Source organism: Pan paniscus, chromosome 9 (genome assembly GCF_029289425.2).
Source record: "Pan paniscus chromosome 9, NHGRI_mPanPan1-v2.0_pri, whole genome shotgun sequence".
NCBI lineage: Eukaryota > Metazoa > Chordata > Mammalia > Primates > Hominidae > Pan > Pan paniscus.
The window spans coordinates 126,627,694-126,647,146 of record NC_073258.2 but is presented as its reverse complement, the minus strand read 5'-3'; the positions used below and the strand labels follow the sequence as shown (position 1 = coordinate 126,647,146).

At 51.1% G+C, this 19,453-nt stretch overlaps 2 protein-coding genes across 9 annotated transcripts in view; one reads left to right on the top strand and one right to left on the bottom strand.

Moving 5' to 3' along the window:
* CDON (cell adhesion associated, oncogene regulated) overlaps positions 1-6,052 on the top strand; it is a 105,221-nt gene extending 99,169 nt beyond the window's left edge. For all 7 annotated transcript variants that reach the window (XM_063608868.1, XM_034934009.3, XM_063608866.1 and 4 more), the window contains 2 exons: positions 891-1,165; positions 1,784-6,052. In XM_063608868.1, the coding sequence (XP_063464938.1) occupies positions 891-1,165; positions 1,784-1,947 (439 nt within the window). In that variant the 3' untranslated portion in view covers positions 1,948-6,052. The remainder of the gene's footprint in view (positions 1-890; positions 1,166-1,783) is intronic.
* A 602-nt stretch (positions 6,053-6,654) lies between these two features.
* Positions 6,655-17,967, bottom strand: VSIG10L2 (V-set and immunoglobulin domain containing 10 like 2). 2 transcript variants are annotated; one of them, XM_034934011.3, is made up of 12 exons: positions 16,699-17,052; positions 14,812-15,162; positions 14,268-14,543; positions 12,569-12,844; positions 11,700-11,948; positions 10,792-11,052; positions 9,178-9,468; positions 8,485-8,781; positions 7,693-7,815; positions 7,366-7,390; positions 7,205-7,257; positions 6,655-7,055 (listed from the first exon to the last, which is right to left on the bottom strand). In XM_034934011.3, the coding sequence occupies exons 1-12, from the start codon at positions 16,907-16,909 to the stop codon at positions 6,958-6,960; spliced, it is 2,511 nt and encodes an 836-aa protein (XP_034789902.3). In that variant the 5' UTR covers positions 16,910-17,052; the 3' UTR covers positions 6,655-6,957. The 2 variants fall into 2 exon arrangements, with proteins under 2 accessions (XP_034789902.3, XP_057155274.1); XM_057299291.2 differs by lacking the exons at positions 7,366-7,390; positions 7,693-7,815; positions 8,485-8,781; positions 9,178-9,468 and having other exon boundaries at positions 10,792-17,967.
* Between the last annotated feature and the right edge of the window lie 1,486 nt (positions 17,968-19,453).

Genomic DNA, 19,453 nt, shown 5'->3' with positions numbered 1-19,453 from the left:
TTATAAATATGTTCAAGGATTTAAAGGAAGGTATACACATAATAAATGAACATATAGGGAATTTCAGCTGATAAACAGAGCCGGTACAAAAGACCAAATGGAAATTCCAGAGCTAAAGAGCTCAATAACTAAAATGGAAAATTTACTAGTTGAGCTTAACAGCTGTTGGAGACCACAAGTTAATGGACAAGAAGATAGATCAGTAGAAATTGTCCAGTCTGAAGAACAGAAAGAAAAAAATTAAAGAAAACACACATTGTACATAAAGGCAGGAAGTAAAAGTAGAACAGAATTGATGTGAAATACTCAGTGGTAATAAATTCCAGCAATTCTGTGAAGAAAAAAGTTGAAAAATTAAAAATTCCTAGATTTTGAATGTCTAATCCTTATAGCGTTTCCTCCAAGAATGAGGGGGAACATATAATCTGATTTCAAAGCAGTGTGTTTTTGGTTAACTTTCCTAAGGTTGTTTCTTTCGTGTGGCCATACATTTCTTAGCTTCCTGTCCTCCTCTTCCTCTTTTATTCTCTCATTCTTCCCAGTAGCTAATGGCCTTTTCCTTCTGGGTGCTACTTTTGGGAGCCAGTTAATAATGAAGTAGATGACTTCTGACAGTGGACTAAGACAAAGGAAGCCTGTGTGCTGGGACATTGAATAAGGATGCATTCTTAAGTATTCTTTTGGTGTATTCTCCTGTTGTATGGCACTTTCACTATCATTTTGAAATTCTCAGTATTTCAAATCATAGTGAATCATTTAGTTGTTTTTAAGCATCACTCTTTCTTAAGAGTCTGTGAATACAGAATACCAAATAATATTTCAGAATAGGCTTATTTTAATTATTGGTTCCTCTAGACACAATTCTGTTTCTTTTGGTTTAACCTCTGCAGGTGTTTCACCAAAACCAACAGCACTTTCAGCAGCAGCCCTCTTCCTGTGGTCCCTGTGGTAGCACCTTATCCTCAGGATGGTTTGGAAATGAAGCCCCTCAGTCACGTGAAGGTGCCTGTATGCCTGACTTCCGCAGTCCCTGATTGTGGCCAGTTGCCGGAGGAGAGCATCAAGGACAATGTGGAACCAGTCCCTACTCAGCATACCTGCTGTCAGGACATTGTAAATGACGTCAGCTCTGATGGCGCAGAAGATCCAGCAGAGTTCAGCAGAGGTCAGGAAGGCATGATCAACCTTAGGATTCCAGATCATCTTCAGTTAGCTAAGAGCTGTGTATGGGAAGGTGATGCTTTCAGAGTTTCCCCTCTATGATTAGTTTACATATTTCTTGGGAGACTGGGTGGGGTGCTGGGTCCTTCAAGAAAAGATAGGACTCAAGATGAAGGATTCTTTGAAATTCTGTTATTACTCATGTCCTTCATCTCAGGCTGTCAATCGCATCACACTTTGGAAAATCTGTTTGGAAATAGGCTTTGATTTCATTCGTAGGGTAGCAGAAGACTTGCTGGAAGAATGCATTTTGTGAACATGAGCCCCTTTTTGATTTGAGTTGGTTCTGGAGTTGTAACCTTTCTTTCAGGTGGTTATTTTAGGGCTTTTAAGGGGTTGCTTTACTTCTCAGGTGAATTGTATAGCTTCTCATGAGAGCTCAACTTTATTTTAAACCTTTTAAACCTTCTGTCGCCCTCAAATTCAAACCAAACACAAACCAGGTTCTATTTATGCTCATTTTTCTTTCCTCTTGGCTCAAAGTGTGAAGAAGTTTTTAGACTGCTTTGTAAAAATCAGTCTTTATCATTTGATAATGCTCCCAAACCCTGCTGTGTTTCAGGAGACAGCTGTGCCCATTCAGAAACAGAGAACAACATTGTAAGTTGGAATGCTCTTATTTTGCCACCTGTCCCCGAGGGCTGTGCTGAAAAGACAACGTGGTCTCCGCCTGGCATTCCTTTAGACAGCCCGACAGAGGTCCTTCAGCAGCCCCGGGAAACCTGAGGACATGCAAACAACCAGTCATGTTCCAACTTCAAGCCGGTAACTGCACACAACAGGCCTGGGAGCGAACTGTGTGAAGGACCTTAATTCAAATCAGAGAAAATCATTATTTATTTTTTTGTAGTAGTCATGTCATATGAACGTATCTTAAAACGTGTGCCCTTTTGTGTTATTTATGCCTCAAATGTTTTCTTCCCCATTCCTTCCTCCCCCTCGCTAGGAAACAACCCTGTTTTGCATAGTATTCAGTCACCTGGAGGGCAGAGGGGTCCTTCCATGTTTTCTAACAGCTATAGTGACAGCAAGAGCTCCTCATGCAAAGGATCCCATCTCTTGGCTGCTTCGGCTAGGAGGGAATGCCGGGGCCAGTTGAAGGTTGCCACCAGCTGGGTTTTCAGGTGGAAAATGGTCTTTCAATAGTGTATTCTCAGACTTTTTTTGTTTTGTTTTTTGAGATGGAGTCTTGCTGTCACCCAGGCTGGAGTGCAATGGCTCGATCTCGGCTCACTGCAACCTCCGCCTCCCGGGTTCAAGCAATTCTCCCGCCTCAGCCTCCCGAGTAGCTGGGACTACAGGCACCTGCCGCCACGTCCAGCTAATTGTCTTGTATTTTTATTAGAGACGAGGTTTCAGGCTGGTTTTGAACTCCTGACCTCAAGTGATCCACCCGCCTCCGCCTCCCAAAGTGCGAGGATTACAGGCGTGAGCCACCACATCCGGCCTGTGTTATCAGACTTTCTGAGAACACTTTGAAATCAACTGCAGTTGTGACCCATGTTTATAATAACAGACCTGGCTGACGGATTTTACAAGAGTGCCTTCCACAAAACTGGTAATGTGACCTGTTGACTTTGTATCTGCACGTGGGCACGAGTGATGTTCAGTTTGCTAGGCACTAGTCATAGTGTTACGGACGTGGTGGAGTGTAAGGTCTTGATGAATTACGGCAGTATGCAGAAAAGGAACCAAGGCCAGAGAGACAAATAATGCCTCATGTCCCACTGCTTTAAAATTACATTAATTTATAAAATGGCCACTATGGGCTCTTTTTGACTGTTTCTCGGAGTAGGAACAAAATAAGACATTAAATGGTGGCTTGAAGAGAAAGATACACATTTTCAGAAGAAAGAAAGGGGAGGGCTGCAGGGAGCCTGTCTTGGCGGGAGCTCTCCAATCTGTTGGATTAGCACAGGGACACGCTTACGGTGCCATGACGCCGAAACTAGTCATCCCCCATCTCCAGCATAGGCAACGGCCTGCAGGGGTGAGTGTCAGAAAAGACTTACTTTGGAAGAAAAGGGGTTTTTTTTTGTTTGTTTGTTTTTTGTTTTTTTTTTTTGTTTTGTTTTTTTTCCTGAAATTTCCCTATACCTTTTTCAGAATGTCACCCTTGTAAATAGGCACCTAAAGCGTTGGTCAGCAGAGCTCCTGACCACGGCTGCCTCTGCGTGACAAGGACATTTGCAGCTGCCTTTGGAAGGCTCTTCACATTAAAAAACAATAATTATGTAAGTGTGTTTCATAGCTTGAGTCAAGCTTTCAAGGATCACTGCTCCTTTTTGCATTGTGCATCCCTTTGGGGAAAGAAACAGAAAATTATTCTCTTTCTATAGAGTCAAGCAATTCCAGCAGAAGTGAAGAAATGTTAGTTTCCCAGAAATCGCAGTGGAATAGAATATAATACTGTGTTAACCAACTTTCTGTATAAATGCATCAGTATTCCCTTACATATGTCTATATATTTTATAATAGAACTGTTAGTGAAAATGTGCTTGTTTAAGCTGGGTCACTATGCAAGAGTTACTTCCAGTAGAATGTAGTGAATGTAATTCCCTAGTCGGATATTAGGGATGCTGTAGACCCAAGTTCTACATTCCAGATGTCCGTGCCTATAGTATACTGGATTTATTCTTCATGTTGCTTAGATGCAGTTAGCTCTGGAGGGGGATAGCTGCATCCCTTATTTCTGTGACTAGCAAAGGACAAAGTCCCAGCGCACAGAATATGAAAACATACCCTGTGTTAGCCAATCAAGTTACAGCAATGCTGTCACAAAGGGAGTTTTAGAAAACTGGGGAGTCATTGTTCGTAGACAGCCATTTTGATTCAGGAAACAGGTGTATTAGCATGAGCCTTAGGTCATGAACTGCTTTTAAAGATTGAGTTTGAATATGGGATCTGTCCACGAGGAAGAGAAAATGGCTTTACCTTTAGGACAATCTCATTGTGGACTGCTTTATTTATATTATTAGTAACGCTGTTTTAAGTGTTATTCTTTTTATTGTATTTTATTTATAAAAAATGCCTTTATTGAAATATATAAATATATATATATACACACACACACATATACATATATATAATTGCCTTTATATTTAGGCGGTATGAGTTCTCCCTAAGCGTGAGTTGGCTCTGAACCTTTCTGCCCTGCACAGGCACCCAAACAGTCCTACCTAATGTCACTTCACCAGGAAATGAGAGGACATGGTACAGTGTGGGAGACAGCACTAACACGTGTTGAATAACTACTGTGTACCAGGCACTGTGCTCGGTGCTTGTTACTGTTAACTCATTTAACCCCCACAACTCATCTGCAAAGTTGGTATTAAAATCCCCAAGTCACTCAGTGAGCCATGGGACCTGAATCCGAACCTAGTTTATCTGGAGCCATAATCTGGGCTCCTCCCATTTTTCCATACTGCTTTCCAAAAGCATTGCGGTTCACTCTTTGGATGGAACCAGTCCCGTTCCGTATGCTGCGATCTATCCCTGCCGTGGAATTCCTCCGAGGCTCCAACTCCGCAGCCGGAGAAGCTGCCCTCTGGCCTCCGCGGGCAGAGCTCTGCTTATGACTTCGTCTTCCAGAGGTCCACATTTCTCCCCTTGACGCCCCCTGTCTACCACCTCCACCTGGAAATTTGATCTTTACTGTGCTCAGTGATCACGAAATTGGTCAAGCCTCTTCACGTTCCTTCTCATCTAGAATTCTGTGTGATTGTTTTAGCATAAACTGCCCCGCTCCCACTGTATCATTTCACGATCTCCTTTTAATGTTTTTCTTTCAGTTTTGCACTGACAGTCTGGTGACAGGTGCTGCCAGGGTGCAAGTTACATTGCAATGTTCTAAACCTTTTGAAGTGTTCTTAGCAAAAGCCTTTCTTTCTGGGTGTTGTTTTTGTCGAATGAGTCTATGAAGACTCAATGCATCCATCTTGGGCTGATCATGCCACAGATCTCATTCCAGCTACAGTACTGCCAAGAAGTGAAGTTTATCATTGAATTTTACCTGTGTTGCTCTCTTTTAAAGTAATGACTTTGAGATGCATGCTTTGTATCATATTGAAAAGTATGTTTTATTTTCCTTAAAGTTGTAATATTGTGTGTGAAACTGTACATATTTTAAATGATGTAGCTTTGGCAGGTTTTATTTGGTTGATATGATTTTATATTAAAAGAGAAGGCTGCTTTCATATAGCATAGCCCCTGAAGGTGGGGATACTCCCTGTTTGTACAACGCTGCTTATAGTTTGTGATTGGGGTGGGCGACTGTCTTCCTCTGAAATTCTTTGGAACCCCCCACCCCTGTCCTCCCCTGAAACTCCCCTGTGCACACCCCTCTGTTCTGACTGCAGAGATCAAGGCCCTGAAGGAGCAGGATCTTGGGCAAGTGTTTTAGGGGAGGCTGAGAACATACCTGACCCTGGGGGCGATGTGGAGGCAGGCCCACCTCCTCGGGGCCACTTTGCGTTTCCTTGGAAGGAAGGGAGGTGGGTAGGAGAGGAGCTTGGGAGGATGAGGAGGAGCGGTCCCGCCTCACACATTGTCTATTTTTACCATTAACCTAGGGCCACATGTTTATGAACTTCAGGATAGAAATTTAGCCTCCTTGTGAAAACGTTTTGTTTTACTGCCCTAAGAAAATACACATCTCTAGGCTTGTCTGACCAGAAAGCCAGCAAAGTCTTTTGCATCGGGTGTGGCCCTTTTGTATTTTATTTCCCATATTTAAATAAGCCTTCCTTAAACCCTAGCCCCAGTCCTGAGAGCTTTGAGGGTAGCCGAAACCCCTTATCTAATAAAGTCTAACTCTGTGAGAACCACAGAATCTTCTTAAGTTTCTCAATTTTCTGTCTCCTTTCAGGCGCCACGTCCCTTGTGCTGGCGGGTCCCCCGTTGGCTTTCTTGCCGTTTCTTCTCATCTGTGTCTCCTGCAGAGGCGGCTCGGAGTCCCGAGTCTTCTAGTCAGTTGAACAAGCATTCATTTGTGTTTTCACCCAGATTACAGACACACACACACACACAGACACACACACTTGGAGCTAGTGAGTCATGCTGGCAGCTGACATTGTGACTCTGGAACAGCCCCGGTGCTCTGTGGGCCAGCTCCCCCAGCCTGGGGGCCGGAAGCTACATCTGCAGTACCTCTGCTCTGTATCTTGTGGGCTGCGACTCCTGGAGTCGGACCACTGCAGCGTCAGTGATGTTTGTAAGCTATGGTTGAGCAAAGGAACACACACCTACACACCTTGCTTCTTCCCACTAGCCAAACCTGGGACCCAGCCATCAGCTTGTCTCTGTGGGAGTCGCAATGGAAATAGCCCTCTATTGGCGTGAACATCAGCTCTGATTTATTTAGGAATTGCTCCATCCACAGACTTTTGTTCTGGAAGCAGCTAGCTTGCTCATACTTCTATCGCACCACAGATCCTTCCCAGTACCATGGCTTTCACTTGCCCTCAGACACCCAGAGATCCCTGTCTCCCCATTGTGGGTCCTCTTCCTTGTCCTGCCACCTCTGTCTTCCACAAGGTGGGCCAGGGCTTCTCTTGTAACCATGTCACTTAGGGACACTGCAGCTGGGCCTTGTACCAGTTGTGAAGACTGGGTATTAAGTGAAAGTGCTAGTTGGTGTCTTAGCTACGTTGGTTTTATGACCAAAGTCTGACAGAAGGGCTCTTCCCAAATCCCACCTGCCCTCCCTAAGCCTATTTGCATCTTCCTCTTTGGGCCTTATGGTGTTGCAGTCACTGTGATGGTGACATTCACTGGAGAATCCGTGGTTTCTTGTGCAGGATCCAAACCTGGGGTGGTGGTTGGTGTTTCAAGGCCTATGAAGAGCATATGTGGGCAAAGAACAGAGGGATGCTTTGGGAGTGTCCAAATGTTCCCAGAGCTCAAGAGAGACCAAGCATCACCCTCAGCACCCAGCACTGGTCTCCTTGTACACGAGTCGTCTTTTTCTGGATAAAGTGCTTACCTGCCTGTGCCTCAGCATCTTCTCTGGAACCCCTCTGTTGGTGCCTTTGCTCCCTGAGAGTGAAGTGGGAGAGTAAAGTTAGTGGCAACTCACTTCCCTCGCTTTCCTTTCCAACTGGAGGAAAGCCCTGGCCCCCAGGATGACTGGGGTTCCACACTCACGTGGGAACAAGCAATTGACCCAGGCCTGTAGGAAGGAAAAGAAAAGGAGTATTACTTGGCCAGCCCAGCAGAGATCCCAGGAGAATGGCCCTCTCTTTCCCAATGGGCTCTGTACTAGGGCCTCAGGAACCCAGAAGGGGATGGCCCCAGGTGCCTGGGTTGGGGGTTAGAGCCCTGAATGGCAACATCTAGCACGGGGGAGAGGGTCTGAATTAAGGAAGAGCCTAGATTCTTCTCCCCCGGGAGTGCTGCATCTCTCCTTTGGATAGGTCAGGGCCTGGCCACCCTGTGGGGTCAAGCAGCCCGTCCCTTCCGATTCCCACTCACGGGGGAAAGTCTCTGGGTGCCGGGCAGCATACTGGAACACCAGTAGAGAGGCCACCGTTGCTACCACCATTCCTGTGCCTGCTGCACCCAACACCGCTGGGTAGGCGCTGAAGGGGGGGTCCGCTGGGAGGGGAGAGCACAGGTTCCATGGTTTAGAGCCACTGCAGAACTTGGGCCACAGTGGCTCGTAGGGAACCACTAGGGTTCTGGAGAAGCGGTGCCCTGCTCATCCAGTTCCCCCTGCAGCTGACATGGGGACCCAGAGAATCCTGGAGATCAGGTCTCTCCCAAGGAAGGCGGCGCTCTGTCTGCCTAGTGCTCTGGGGTTTGACTCTCCTGCCAAATCCCCTGTTTCTGGTGCAGAAGACAAAAGGTTGGTTATCTTGGCGGCTTGGGGCTGAAGGGGAGTGTGCCGTAAAATCAGGAATTCCCAGGATGGAGAGGGGGCAGCAGGAAGCTGAGAGCCTGCTTGTAGCCCTGGAGGGGAGACTGAGGCACAGAGTCGGCTCCTGTTCTTAGTCACCAGCACCTTTTCCTTCCTCTCTATTCTGATCACATGAATTAGGGTTCCTAACCCTCAGCCTGGAGCCTCCCAAGCCCCCCAGGGAGGGACAGGAAAGAGTCGTGGAGATTATCTGAGGGGAGAGTGGAGAGGAGGACGGGCTGGGGACGGGAGAATTCACTAGGAAGCGAGCAAAGGAAGAGAGGAGGGGATGCCCTGTGAAGAGGAAGATGAACCAGGGGCCAGTGCTTTGGAGAAAAGGTGGGTCCCTCCCTGGCATTAGCTGGCACCTGGTATCTTCACCTCAGAGGGATGTCCTGCAGTGTGGTGATTCAGAGCCAGGATGCGGAAGGCATAAAGGACCCCAGGGTCCAAGCCCCCCAGCCGCCGTCCTCGGCTCTCTGGCTCGATGTCACTAGCTGCTGTCTCCCACGCCCCAGCTCCTGGGCCCAGGGCACTGGCCTTCCGCTGCACCAGGAAGCCCGTCAGGTTCCCGGGTCCTAAGATGGCCCATTGAAGCTGCACCTCTCTCCGGTGCCTCCCGTAGGTCAGGCGGCTGATGGTGACATTGGGAGGAGCTGGATATCCTGGGTGAGGGTGGGGACAAAACAAGGCACATGTATACCTACAACCACGTGAGCTTGTGCCCCCAGATTTGCTCCTGTCAAGAGACAGCCTGGCAGTGTGGACAAGGCACTGGATTGGGGTCTGTGGACCTGAGAAGCCCTGTCTTGTCCCATCAGTTTTTTTCATCTATAAAATGAAAGGCGATCCTGCCTGCATGGCGTTCTGTTTGCCGTGAGTGCACCAGATTCATGTACATGTTGCCCACCTATCTCCTGAGTCCTGCCTATGCCCAAGGAAGCTCAAGCGTCCACATTTTGGAGGAGGGAATCCTTGTGCCTTTCCACTTAAAGCACTCTGTGGCTGTTGGTCTCCCAGCCCCCACCTCACCACACACACGCATTCGACCCCTCACTCACTCAGGACCTCCAGCAGCACGCTCTGACTGCTATTGCCCACGGCGTTGCGGGCCACGCATTGGTAGGTGCCCCTGTGGTGTGCCGGGTCAGCATCGTAGATGCCCAGGCGCAGCTGGGCACCCTCAGGGTGCAGCATGAATCCTGAAGTGCCGGGGTCCACTTTTTGTTGTTGAGGCCCCAGCCAGAGGAGCTGGGCAGGTGGTGTGCCCCCACGGAGAGAGCACTCCAGCCAGGCCTCTCCCCCCTCCAACACTGACACGCGGGGCTCAGCCACGTCCAGCTGTGGGGCTTCTGCGGGGACAGAGAGGATGAGGCTGGCTAGTGGGAGGGCTTGGGGACAAGGTGCTGGCCAGCATTGGAAGGCATGGAGAGGAGATGGAGCGGGAGAGCTGCGGAGTTGACAATGAGGCTTGTCTGGGGCCAGTCTGCCTTCTCTTCAGGTTCCCATTCTATGCCAAGTTCCTGTCACAGTGTGCGCCAGGGCTCGCTAATATATGATAAAATCAGCAGTGTTCCTCCCTGCTCCTTCCCTGCCCCACCCTAGCCTCGGCTCCTGCAGGCAGGGCCCTGCCTTACTAGTCTCTGCATGAACGGCCCCTTCCAGCACCTGGCCTCCCTCCCACTAGTGGCCCCCCGCCTCCCAGCTGGCTCCAGGCATAGTGCTGGGACCATAGCAGGTGCTCAGATTTTATGGACTGACTTATTAAAGACCCAGACTCTCAGGTGTCAATGAATCTCCTACGATGGAATTTCCGGTCCTGAGACCGAGTAATAGGGAAGGAAATATTTGGGGTTGAGGCCTCCTTAGAGCCCTGAGAACATGCTAGTTACCAAGCCTGTGGAGACCAAGAGGTAAAGCATTCTGTGAGAACTGTTGTATGTGACAGCTTCTCTGTTTGCTTTTCTCACATTTTTTTTTTTACTTTGATATTTAATTCTTTTTTCCTGGTTGCAGTAAATAGACTGGCAGGGCCAGATGAAGATAAGGAAGAACCAGACCAAAACCAAACAGAGTAAGAGAGGTAGAGAACTGACTTCTGAAATATTAATATAATCAGGCACCTCTCTTATGCAAATCCATGTAAGTGAAGATTATGCAATTGGCATTTCCACTTCATCTAGATCAGTGCTATCCAATATTGTAGTGACCAGCCACGTCAATATGGGAACTTGAAATGTGGCCAGTCCAGATTGAGATGTGCAGTAATTGTATATATACCAGATTTTGGAGACAAGATAAAAAAAGAATGTAAAATATCTCATTAATAATTTGTATTATTACATGTTGATATACTGGATATATTGAGTTAACTGAAGTGTTTCACTTGTTTCTTCTTCTTTTTAAATGTGGCTGCTAGAATATTTTAAATCACATATATGGCTCACATTATATTTTTATTACACAACTCTGACCTAGCCTAACCCCCTCATTTTATGGATCAAAGAAAACTTGAGTCCCTGGGAGCTCAGCTCCTACCTACCTCCTAGCTTCCCCGTCCGCACTGACTCACTTTCCATGCCAGCCCAGCCACCCCCTAAGATCTCTTTATCCTGATTCCAAAGGGTTCCTCCTCCTGTCCCAGCCCCAGAACAAACTCGCTAGCCCCTACTCACCCAGCTGGAGGTGGCAGTGGGGGTCAGGGGTCCTGAGCAGGTGAGTGCCCCGGCAGGTGAACTCTCTGCCAGCCAGATCTTCTTGGGCCTGCAGGAGGTGAACGGCCATCGAGGAGCTGCTGCCGCCCAGGGGCTGCTGCTGTTCGTCAAGCCAGCCCAGCGTGGCAGGGGGCTCGCCGCCAGGCCACTCGCAGCTCAGCATGATGAACTGGTCCCCCATTGTGGCTGTGCTCCAGCAGGTAGGCCTCCCGAGAGGCTCCCCTGGAAAGAATGATGGCTCAGTATGGCCCTGTGGAAGGAGGAAGGGCTTGGCAGTTCCACCCTATCCCCCTTCCTTCATTTGTTCCTTCACTCCCTCCTTCCTTCATTACTTTGTCACTCACTCATTCACACACTCATCATTTATTGATCATGTGCCAGGGAAATGGTGGGAACAGACATTAAACAATTATTATGATTTGATGTGTGCTAGAATATAGACAGAAAGACAAACTCCCTGGGGCTTCCGGAAAGAGGACAGGATGACATCTGGACTCTGTCTTGGCTGATGACTGGGAGTTTCTCAGTGCACACTTGGCAGAGAGAATGCTGAAGGCAAGTTTCAAGCCCAACATGCGTCAGAGCGGTAGAAGTGCAGTGTAAGGGCGGTGAGAGCCTGCTGACCCTGCAGGCAGGGACAGTGGGGAGGTGTCAGGGCTCCAAGCCCAAAGTGAGGGGAACAGAGCACAGTGTGGATGGGAAAGATGGGAGATGGGGACTGAGTGCCGCCCACCTCCTTGTTACATGGCGTGTTTTGGAGCCTGCGGTCTGGAGCGCCACCCAGATCCCAGGCCCCCCGCCTCTACCCTGACCTCTACCCACACGCTGCCTGGAATGGCAGAGCCCTGGGGTTTCCTGTGTCCACTCACAGAGCATGACTGTGCAGAGGGCAGGCGGTGCCAGGGCTGGGTGCTGGCCAGTGCAGGTGAAGACGCTGCCACTGGGGAGCTGGGCGGCTGCATGACTCCAGGTGACGTTGCTGGGGGCAGTAGGGCCAGGTCCCTGAGGCCCTTCCCACTGCAGTTGGGCAGGCGGAAGCCCCCCAGGCCAGGCACAGAGCAGAGTCACAGCCTCAGGGCTGGGATGCACTGCACAGGAGGGCTGTCCCTCAGGGAGATCTGGATGGGGAAGTGGGTGAGGCTGGAGCAGGCTCCACTGCCAGTGCCCTGCAGCCCCCAGGCCCAGGCAGGGGAGTCTGGAGGCCAGGGGTGTCAGTGGGTAGGGGAGCAGGGAGAAGTGGGTTAGGGGAAAGATTGAGTCTCTCTGAGGGGCTGGTGAGGAACAGGCTGAGCTCTCAGGTCAGGGGCAGGAGGTTACCGAGTGTACAGGAGTTTGGAGTCCCCAAGGAATCCCAGAGGCCCCATGGAAGGCCCTATCTCCCATTCTCGTCTCTGTCCCTGGGCACCCAGGAGCCAGCACACCTTGCCTCACTGCCATCGCCCTTCTCTGTGCCTCAGTTCAGTCCGCAGGGCCATGGGAATAATCACTTAGTGGCGGGGTGCTATGTAGTGTCGGTAGCTTCCCCCTCCCTTCCCCTTCCCCTTCCCCTTCCCACAGTTTTCTTCTCCTATTTCCCTGCCTCCAACTCCACTTGGTTGGAGACCTCCCTCCAACAAGAGCAACTTTGGCACACGCCTCTCCACGGGACGGCGGGGTCTGCCCCAGAACAGCCCCACAAAGGCTCCAGCGTGAGTTGTCCCCAGGACAGGTCTGGGCGTCACCCGACCCCCACACTCACAGTAGATGGTGAGCTGGACAGTAGTCTGGGTGCGGGTGTCCAGGTAGCTGTTGCGGGCCAGGCAGGTGTACAGGCCTGTGTGGACACGGCCAGCTCTGGCGATGACATAGGTAGGCCCCGTGTGGACTTGCGTGTGGTCACGGAGCCACACATAGTGACTAGGTGGGTTGGAGGCAGCCAGACAGCTCAGGGTCACCTCTTCCCTCTCACTGGCCCAGAAGCCCTCCTCAGTGAGTCCCAGCGGCTCCATGGTGATCACAGGCTTGTCAGGACCATCTGGAGAGCAAGGAAGGCCAGTTACACCTCCCCAGCTTCATTCCTTCATTCACGCACATGCTCACCTCTGAATGTAAGCATCCATCCCAGGGGCATGTAGTATGCACTGGCCCGTGTCCACCCCAAGGCTAGGCCCTCTTAGAGCTCAGAGTCCAGGGGCCATGGGCACAGTCCAGGGTGCTCAGGGCTTATGTGTGGAGGTGAGCACCCTGGGCTGTGGGCACTTCCTGGAGGGACTCCTGAGTTGGGCCAAGGTGGGGCAGAAGAGAGGTAGGGGACCAATGCTTCCCATGTGCCTGAGACTGAGGGGCTCTTGGAAGCAGACAGTCGGCCACTGTAGACTGCAGAAGTAAGATACTACCGTGGGATGATGTCCTGAGTCCTATCCCAGCAGCCACCTCCTTTCACTTCCTTGGACTCCACCTTCCCCTCTCTCCTGCGTTCCAAGCTCAGGGTCACCATCTTCGAAGCTCTCCCTGACTCCAAAAGAGTTCTGAATTCTTTGCCTACTTCCAGTCTGCTCCTGCCTCTTTCGCAAGAACTCTCCTGCTCACCTGCCTCAACAGTCCTCAGTTCACAATTTCCACAAACCGCCACGGTGAAGACCGATAAATAGGACGCCATTCGTCCTCGCTCCTTAAAACGTCTAAGACCAGCACTGTCCAATAGGCGGATGCCAGACACAGATTTTTTTTTATAACATTTTCTAGTAGCCAAATCTTACGTAAAAATGACCGAACCTGATCAAGCAGAAAACAAAAACCACCAATAGGTGTTTTACTTTAAGAATATATTTAACCAAATATATCCAGAATGTTATTTCAATATATAATCAATATAAAAGTTACGGATATTTTACATTCTTTCTTTTGGACTAAATCTTCAAAATCAAGTGTGCCTTCCATGCCTACAGCACAGCTCAGTTTGGACTGGCTCCATCTCAAGTGACCGAAGATACGCATGCGTGGCTGCCATGTGGGACAGCGAGCTCCAGGCCACCCTGGCCTTCATCTTTCACCCAGGGCTCCTGACTTCTAACTTCAGGCTTGCTGCCCTCTCCTCCCACTGTGGCCCCACTCCTGTCTCCTGGGGTCCTGTTGGTTTCTGAGAGCCCTCCAGGCTCAACCTAAAGGCAGACTCTCCAGGCCGCCAGTGAAATGGTGAGTGAAATTGTAAGCATGAATGTATGCACGTTTTCCTGGAAAAGGGTGTCCTTGACCTTTATAAGGCTAACAGCCTGGAACTAGAGCTGCAGTGGGCACCAGGGGCACAGCACCCCGTGACTCTTGCCTGCTGGAGACTTTTAGAGGGCGAGGCACTCCTGCAGTGGAGGGATTTGGGGAGTTCTGAGGTGTGGAAGGCTGAGTGTGGATGGGGAGATGGGTGTCAGCCCTGACAGCCCCCCCACTACAGTCTGACTCACAAATGACGTCCAGGAAGGCCCCGTCACTGCTCAGCCTGTTCACGGAGTTGCTGGCGCTGCACATGTACCAGCCTAGGTGTGTCCGGTTGACAGGGTCCAGCTGGAATAGTGGCTCAGTGACCCCCACCAGGGCCTCTCCAAGGCCTCGGGATGCCCGATGCTGCCAGGCAAAGGTCACAGGCTCTGTGCCCTCCCGCACTGCACACGTGGCCACCACGGAGGCTCCCTCCACAGGGGTCGGGTTACTCAGTCGCACTTGAGGCTTGGACACCGGCACTGGCCAGAGGAGGGAGAGGCCCGCTGTGTTATTACAGACCCAGGACACGCCCAGCTGTGTCCAGCGCTCCCACCCCTGCTGGCTGGGGACTCACCAGCCCACCCACCCTGACCATCCCTTCCTCATCACCCCAGCTTTCCAAAGTCCCTGGAGTGGGGCGCCCTTTAGAACCTGGGTCCCACACACACACAAAGGGAATGGGCAGCACACTTCCAGAGAAATCCAAAGCAGCCCGCGGACCAGCTGCAGCTGGGGCCAGGCCCTCACCCAGCACAGCCAGCGTGAGGTGGGAGTAGGCAGTGTGGAGCTGGCCGCCAGCCACGTGCAGAACCTGGCATAGGAAGTGGCCACGGGCACCCTCGTGAAGCTCCCCCAGCACCAGGCTGCTGTTCCTCAGACTCACGACTCCCAGAGCCGAGGCGATGGCCTCCACCTTGGACATGGCTCCATCGGTGACGGCCACAGGCCGGGGAACCAGGGAGCCCAGGGGGGTGAAGCTCCAGAGGACCAGCAGCGGGGCAGGCCTTGAGCCACAGGCCAGCTCCACGGAGCCACCTCGCACTCCCTGGACAGACACCACCTCCTCTGCAGGGGCCTCGGGGGTCGGGTGGGGCTGGCCTGGGGAGAGAAGGGGCATAGCAGGACTTCTGGGCTCTCCTGCACTCCCTGCCTTGCCTGGAGCCTCTCTTTTTGGTTCTGCAGTCCCAAGCGGCCCAGGCAGGGTTCAGGAAGACCACATAAAAGCACTTCTGGAGTTGGTGGGCAAGAGACAGTTTCTGTGGGAGCCTCCGGGTTTCCTGTTTGGATGCACTGAAGGAGGGGTTGACTGAAGTCAGAGAATGGACTGGAGCAGACATCCCCACTCCTCATGGGTCACTAGACCATCCAAAAGGCAGATTCGTGGACGTCACCCCAGACTATCAAGTCAGACACTCCCAGTGGTGGTGAGGGGGTCAGGGCCCAGGAATCCATATTTGTAACAAGCGCCCCAAGATCAGTCTGATGATCAGTCCCGTGACGATGGTGACCCTGGAGATAAGGAGATCTGCTTGGCCACTGGTGGCTCGGGGTCTGGAGTTCCTGTGTAAGGATTCCAGGAGGATCCCAGGGCTCCATCCCACCCTGTTCCAGTTGATTGCAGCAAGGGAAAGAGGACACCGCCCGCATCAGCCCATCCAGCATTCGTTCAACTAAGCATAGAGTGCCGGGGTCACAAGGACAAATGAGCCCCCCACCCCTGCTCTCATGGAGTTCCCAGTCTATCAGGGACCAGCCATTAAGTAGTTCCTGTGGAGTAAGTCACTTAACAGGTGTTCTCGGCTCAGGGCCCAGCCCTCAACCCCAGCCTAAGCCCAAGTACCATGTTCCCCGCTGTCCCCTCACATGTGGCCAGGGTGGGCCTCATGCCATGAAGTGCTGAGGACCTCAGCAAATTTGCATGAAAGTAAGTCCCTGGGGCCGGGCTCAGTGGCTCAGGCCTGTAATCCCAGCACTCTGGGAGGCTGAGGCGGGCAGATCACCTGAGGTCAGGAGTTTGAGACCAGCCTGGCCAACATGGCAAAACCCTGGCTCTACTAAAAATACAAAAATTAGCTGGGCATGGTGGCACACACCTGTAATCCCAGCTACTTGGTAGGCTGAGGCTGGAGAATCACTTGAACCCAGGAGGCAGAGGCTGCAGTGAGCCGAGATCACACCACTGCACTCCAGCCTGGGTGACAGCAAGACTCCATCTCAAAAAAAAAAAGAATAAAAATATGTAACCCAGAAACCAATTTCTTCCAACCCCATGGACATTGCTTTGGCCCAAGATGCCAGCATCTCTCACCTGGATTATGGCAATGATCTCCTGATTGCCCTAATCCCCCTCAAAACCAGGGAGCTTTCTGAAACCTGGATCTGACCATACCACTCCTAGGCTTACCACCTCACAGTGGCTCTCAGGATGACTCCAGCTTCTCAAGGTTAAGTAGAGTGCTCTCACCTACGTGGCACATAGTAGTCGCTCAGTGAACGCTAGTTAAATGTCTAGCCGATGAATGACTGAACGGACTTCATGGAATGGAGTGCAAAAGGAGGATCCCCCAGGAAGTGGCAGGAATAATGGGATGGGAGTGGGAAATGAACCCCCTGGGGGGTCTGAGTATCACTCACCTGAGGCCCTCAGGTGCAGAAGGCAGAGGTGTATCAGCAGCAGGAGGCTGACTGGGCTGTGCTGGGCCCTCTGACCCACCATGGCCCCATCTCCCTGGTGGCCGCCCACCTGAGGCTCCTGCCTGACCTGTGGGCCCCTTCTACCCAGAGCAGAGCCCAGCCCTGGGAGGATGGTGGTCTGGCTCAGGTTGCCAACTTTAGCCCTGCCCATGCCTCCACCCCTGCTCTCCTGTTACCCTCAGTGCCTCGATGACTCGTTAATTATTTACCAGATGATTCACTCCATCCATAATGCAGAATTGGGGAGGGTAGGACGTGGCTGGGGCAGACCCAGGGGAGAGGACCACGAGCTCCCTGCATTTTCGCTCAAAGGATATTGTAAAATTAGAGTCACTGGACAGAGTTGAGAAAGGCCCCCAAACTCTTCTGGTCCAATTACCTGCCCAACACAGGACTCCCGACCACAGGGACCTTGAGGTTCAAACAACCTTTAGGTGGAGTGGCGGGAGGAGCTGTGGAGTCAAACAGCTGGGGTTGGTGATAAACTGAAAAGCGAGGACGTTTCCGAGCCTCCCTGGGCCCTAGCTTCCTCACAGATAAGTGGGATAATAACACCTTCTTTGTTGTAAAGAGTATCAAATGACAAGACTTAAATTAGCACACGGGGGTGCTTTTTGGGTGCTGAAATGTGCTGTTCCTTGAGTCGAGTGAGGGTTACAGTTCCTCAAGCTGTACATTTATTTATGTACTTTACAAATCTTTGATATAATTCATGCACACATATGTGTTTGATATCATTCATTCATTCATGCCTGTCCACACATGCGCTCATGCACACACACGGATGAACAGTGCCCAGCATGCAGTAGGTGCACCATTCATGCTCCTAGCTAGATTTGAACTATCAAGTCTGGATCCCGGAGCTGGGCTGGAGCCCAGCATTCCTGCTGTCCAGGGCTCTCTGAATTCTCTGTCTCTCTAGCTCTTGGAGCATATCCTGTTGTCTAGCTGTCTCTGAATGACAGCCCGAGAGGGGGTCAGATTTTTCCATCCTCTGGTGGCAGGGTTAGACGGAGGATGAGATTCCTGAACCCCAGTGAGAAGGGGGATCTGATGTCCGGTTTCAGGTTCTCCAAGGCTCAGCCAAGACAGGAGCTGTCAGAGTTGAATTCCAGGTGGCTCCTCCAGGGCCCAGAGATGTCACTGTGGCACTCTGGCTTCTCACTTGCCTGGGACAGTGGCTGCATGAAGAGGCTGTATGGACAGACCCCTATCCCACCCTCACTCGATCCACGGCCAAGCCCTTCCATGCCTTCCTCAGGGTCTCGAGTCCCCATTCCCTCCTAACTCAGCTATGGAGCAGAATGGCAGGTGGTCCCTGAGAGTCAGGTTTGACTGCCCCTGGTGACCAGTGCATACGGGCCACTCATTTGATTCCCCCACTCCCCAGACTGGGAATCTCCTCCGATCTCCCTTAGAGGTTCCTATGGAAATAAAGTGTGGGGATCCGGCAGCACTCTCCACCTCAGGGTGGCCGGCCCCTGTCTCTGGAGAGAACGGGAGAATTCTAGCCGTGTGAATCAGGGGAGCTTTAAAGGATCCTCTGGCAGTGGCAAGAGCTTGTGCTGATGCAGAGTTAGTCTACGCTGCTTGCGTTATCAGCCCCCCAGCCTTTTCTCAGCTGGGGCATCAGGAACATGGAAGTCAGGTGGGGCTCCTCAACCTGCTCTTTCCCCTTAGGAAGGGGACCCTCGAAGGGAGAGTCAGGGAGAGAGGGTATATTAGTCAGGGGTCTCCAGAGAAAGAGAACGAAGAGGCTGTATGTATATACAGAAAGGGATTTATCATAAGGAATCGGGTCATGTGATTATGGAGGCTGACAAATCCCAAGATCTGCTGTCCACAGGCTTGAGATCCAGGGAGAGCTGAGGTTTCAGTTTGAGTCTGAAGGCAGGAAAAGACCGCAGTTCAGTTCAGGCAGTCAGGCAGGCGGAGTTCCATCTTACTCAGCCTTTTTGTTCTGTTCGGGCCGTCACCTGATTGCATGAGGCCCACCCATGTTGGGGAGGGCAATGTTCTTTACTGATTCTATCAATTCAAATGTTCATCTCACCCCAGAACACCCTCCCGAAACACCCAGAGTGATGTTTGAAATATCTGGGTACCCCATGACCTAGCCAAGTTGACACATAAAACAGACCATCACAGAGGTGAAGCCTACCCCCATCCTGTGTCCTGGCTCTGCCAGAACAGGAACCCCATGGCAGAGCCACAGCCCCTGTCTGGAAGAGAAGAGATGTGTCTGGAATGGGAAAACAGGCCCAGGGCTCCTGTCCCTGCTGCCTTGGGAGGTGAGGAGCTGGGAGAGACAAGGTGAGCTGGTTCCTTGCTTTGAGAGACAAGAAAGTGCAGTAATGAGAACACACATTTATCTCTTTATTACTGTGTGACCTCAGCATCTTACAGAACTTCTCTAAGCTTCAATTTCTTCCTTCAATGGTTTTCCTGTGAGGAACACATGAGATTATGCATGTATAGCTCCTGCCTCTTAAACTTACTTATACCTCTTAACCAAAGAACGTAAACAATGAATTGAACAAATGTTTCTTGAGCGTCTAAGTTTAAGGCACAGGGATGGGGTCAGATTTTTCCATCCTCTGGTGGCAGGGTTGGAGGCCTGACAAGAGATCCTCTCTTTCCCTCCTTCCCCTCTTCCCAAGGAGCTTCAGCCAAGCTGAGGTCACCTGGAGCTGTG

Excerpts from the sequence above, each read along its gene's own strand:
- VSIG10L2 (XM_034934011.3), bottom strand. The coding sequence starts at position 16,909 with ATGGGCAGGGCTAAAGTTGGCAACCTGAGCCAGACCACCATCCTCCCA. Across the intron at positions 8,782-9,177 it reads CGTGCTGCTGGAGGTCCTGA|GATATCCAGCTCCTCCCAAT; the intron begins GTGAGTGAGGGG and ends ACCCTCACCCAG. Across the intron at positions 7,258-7,365 it reads GGTCAATTGCTTGTTCCCAC|GGAGCAAAGGCACCAACAGA; the intron begins GTGAGTGTGGAA and ends CTTCACTCTCAG.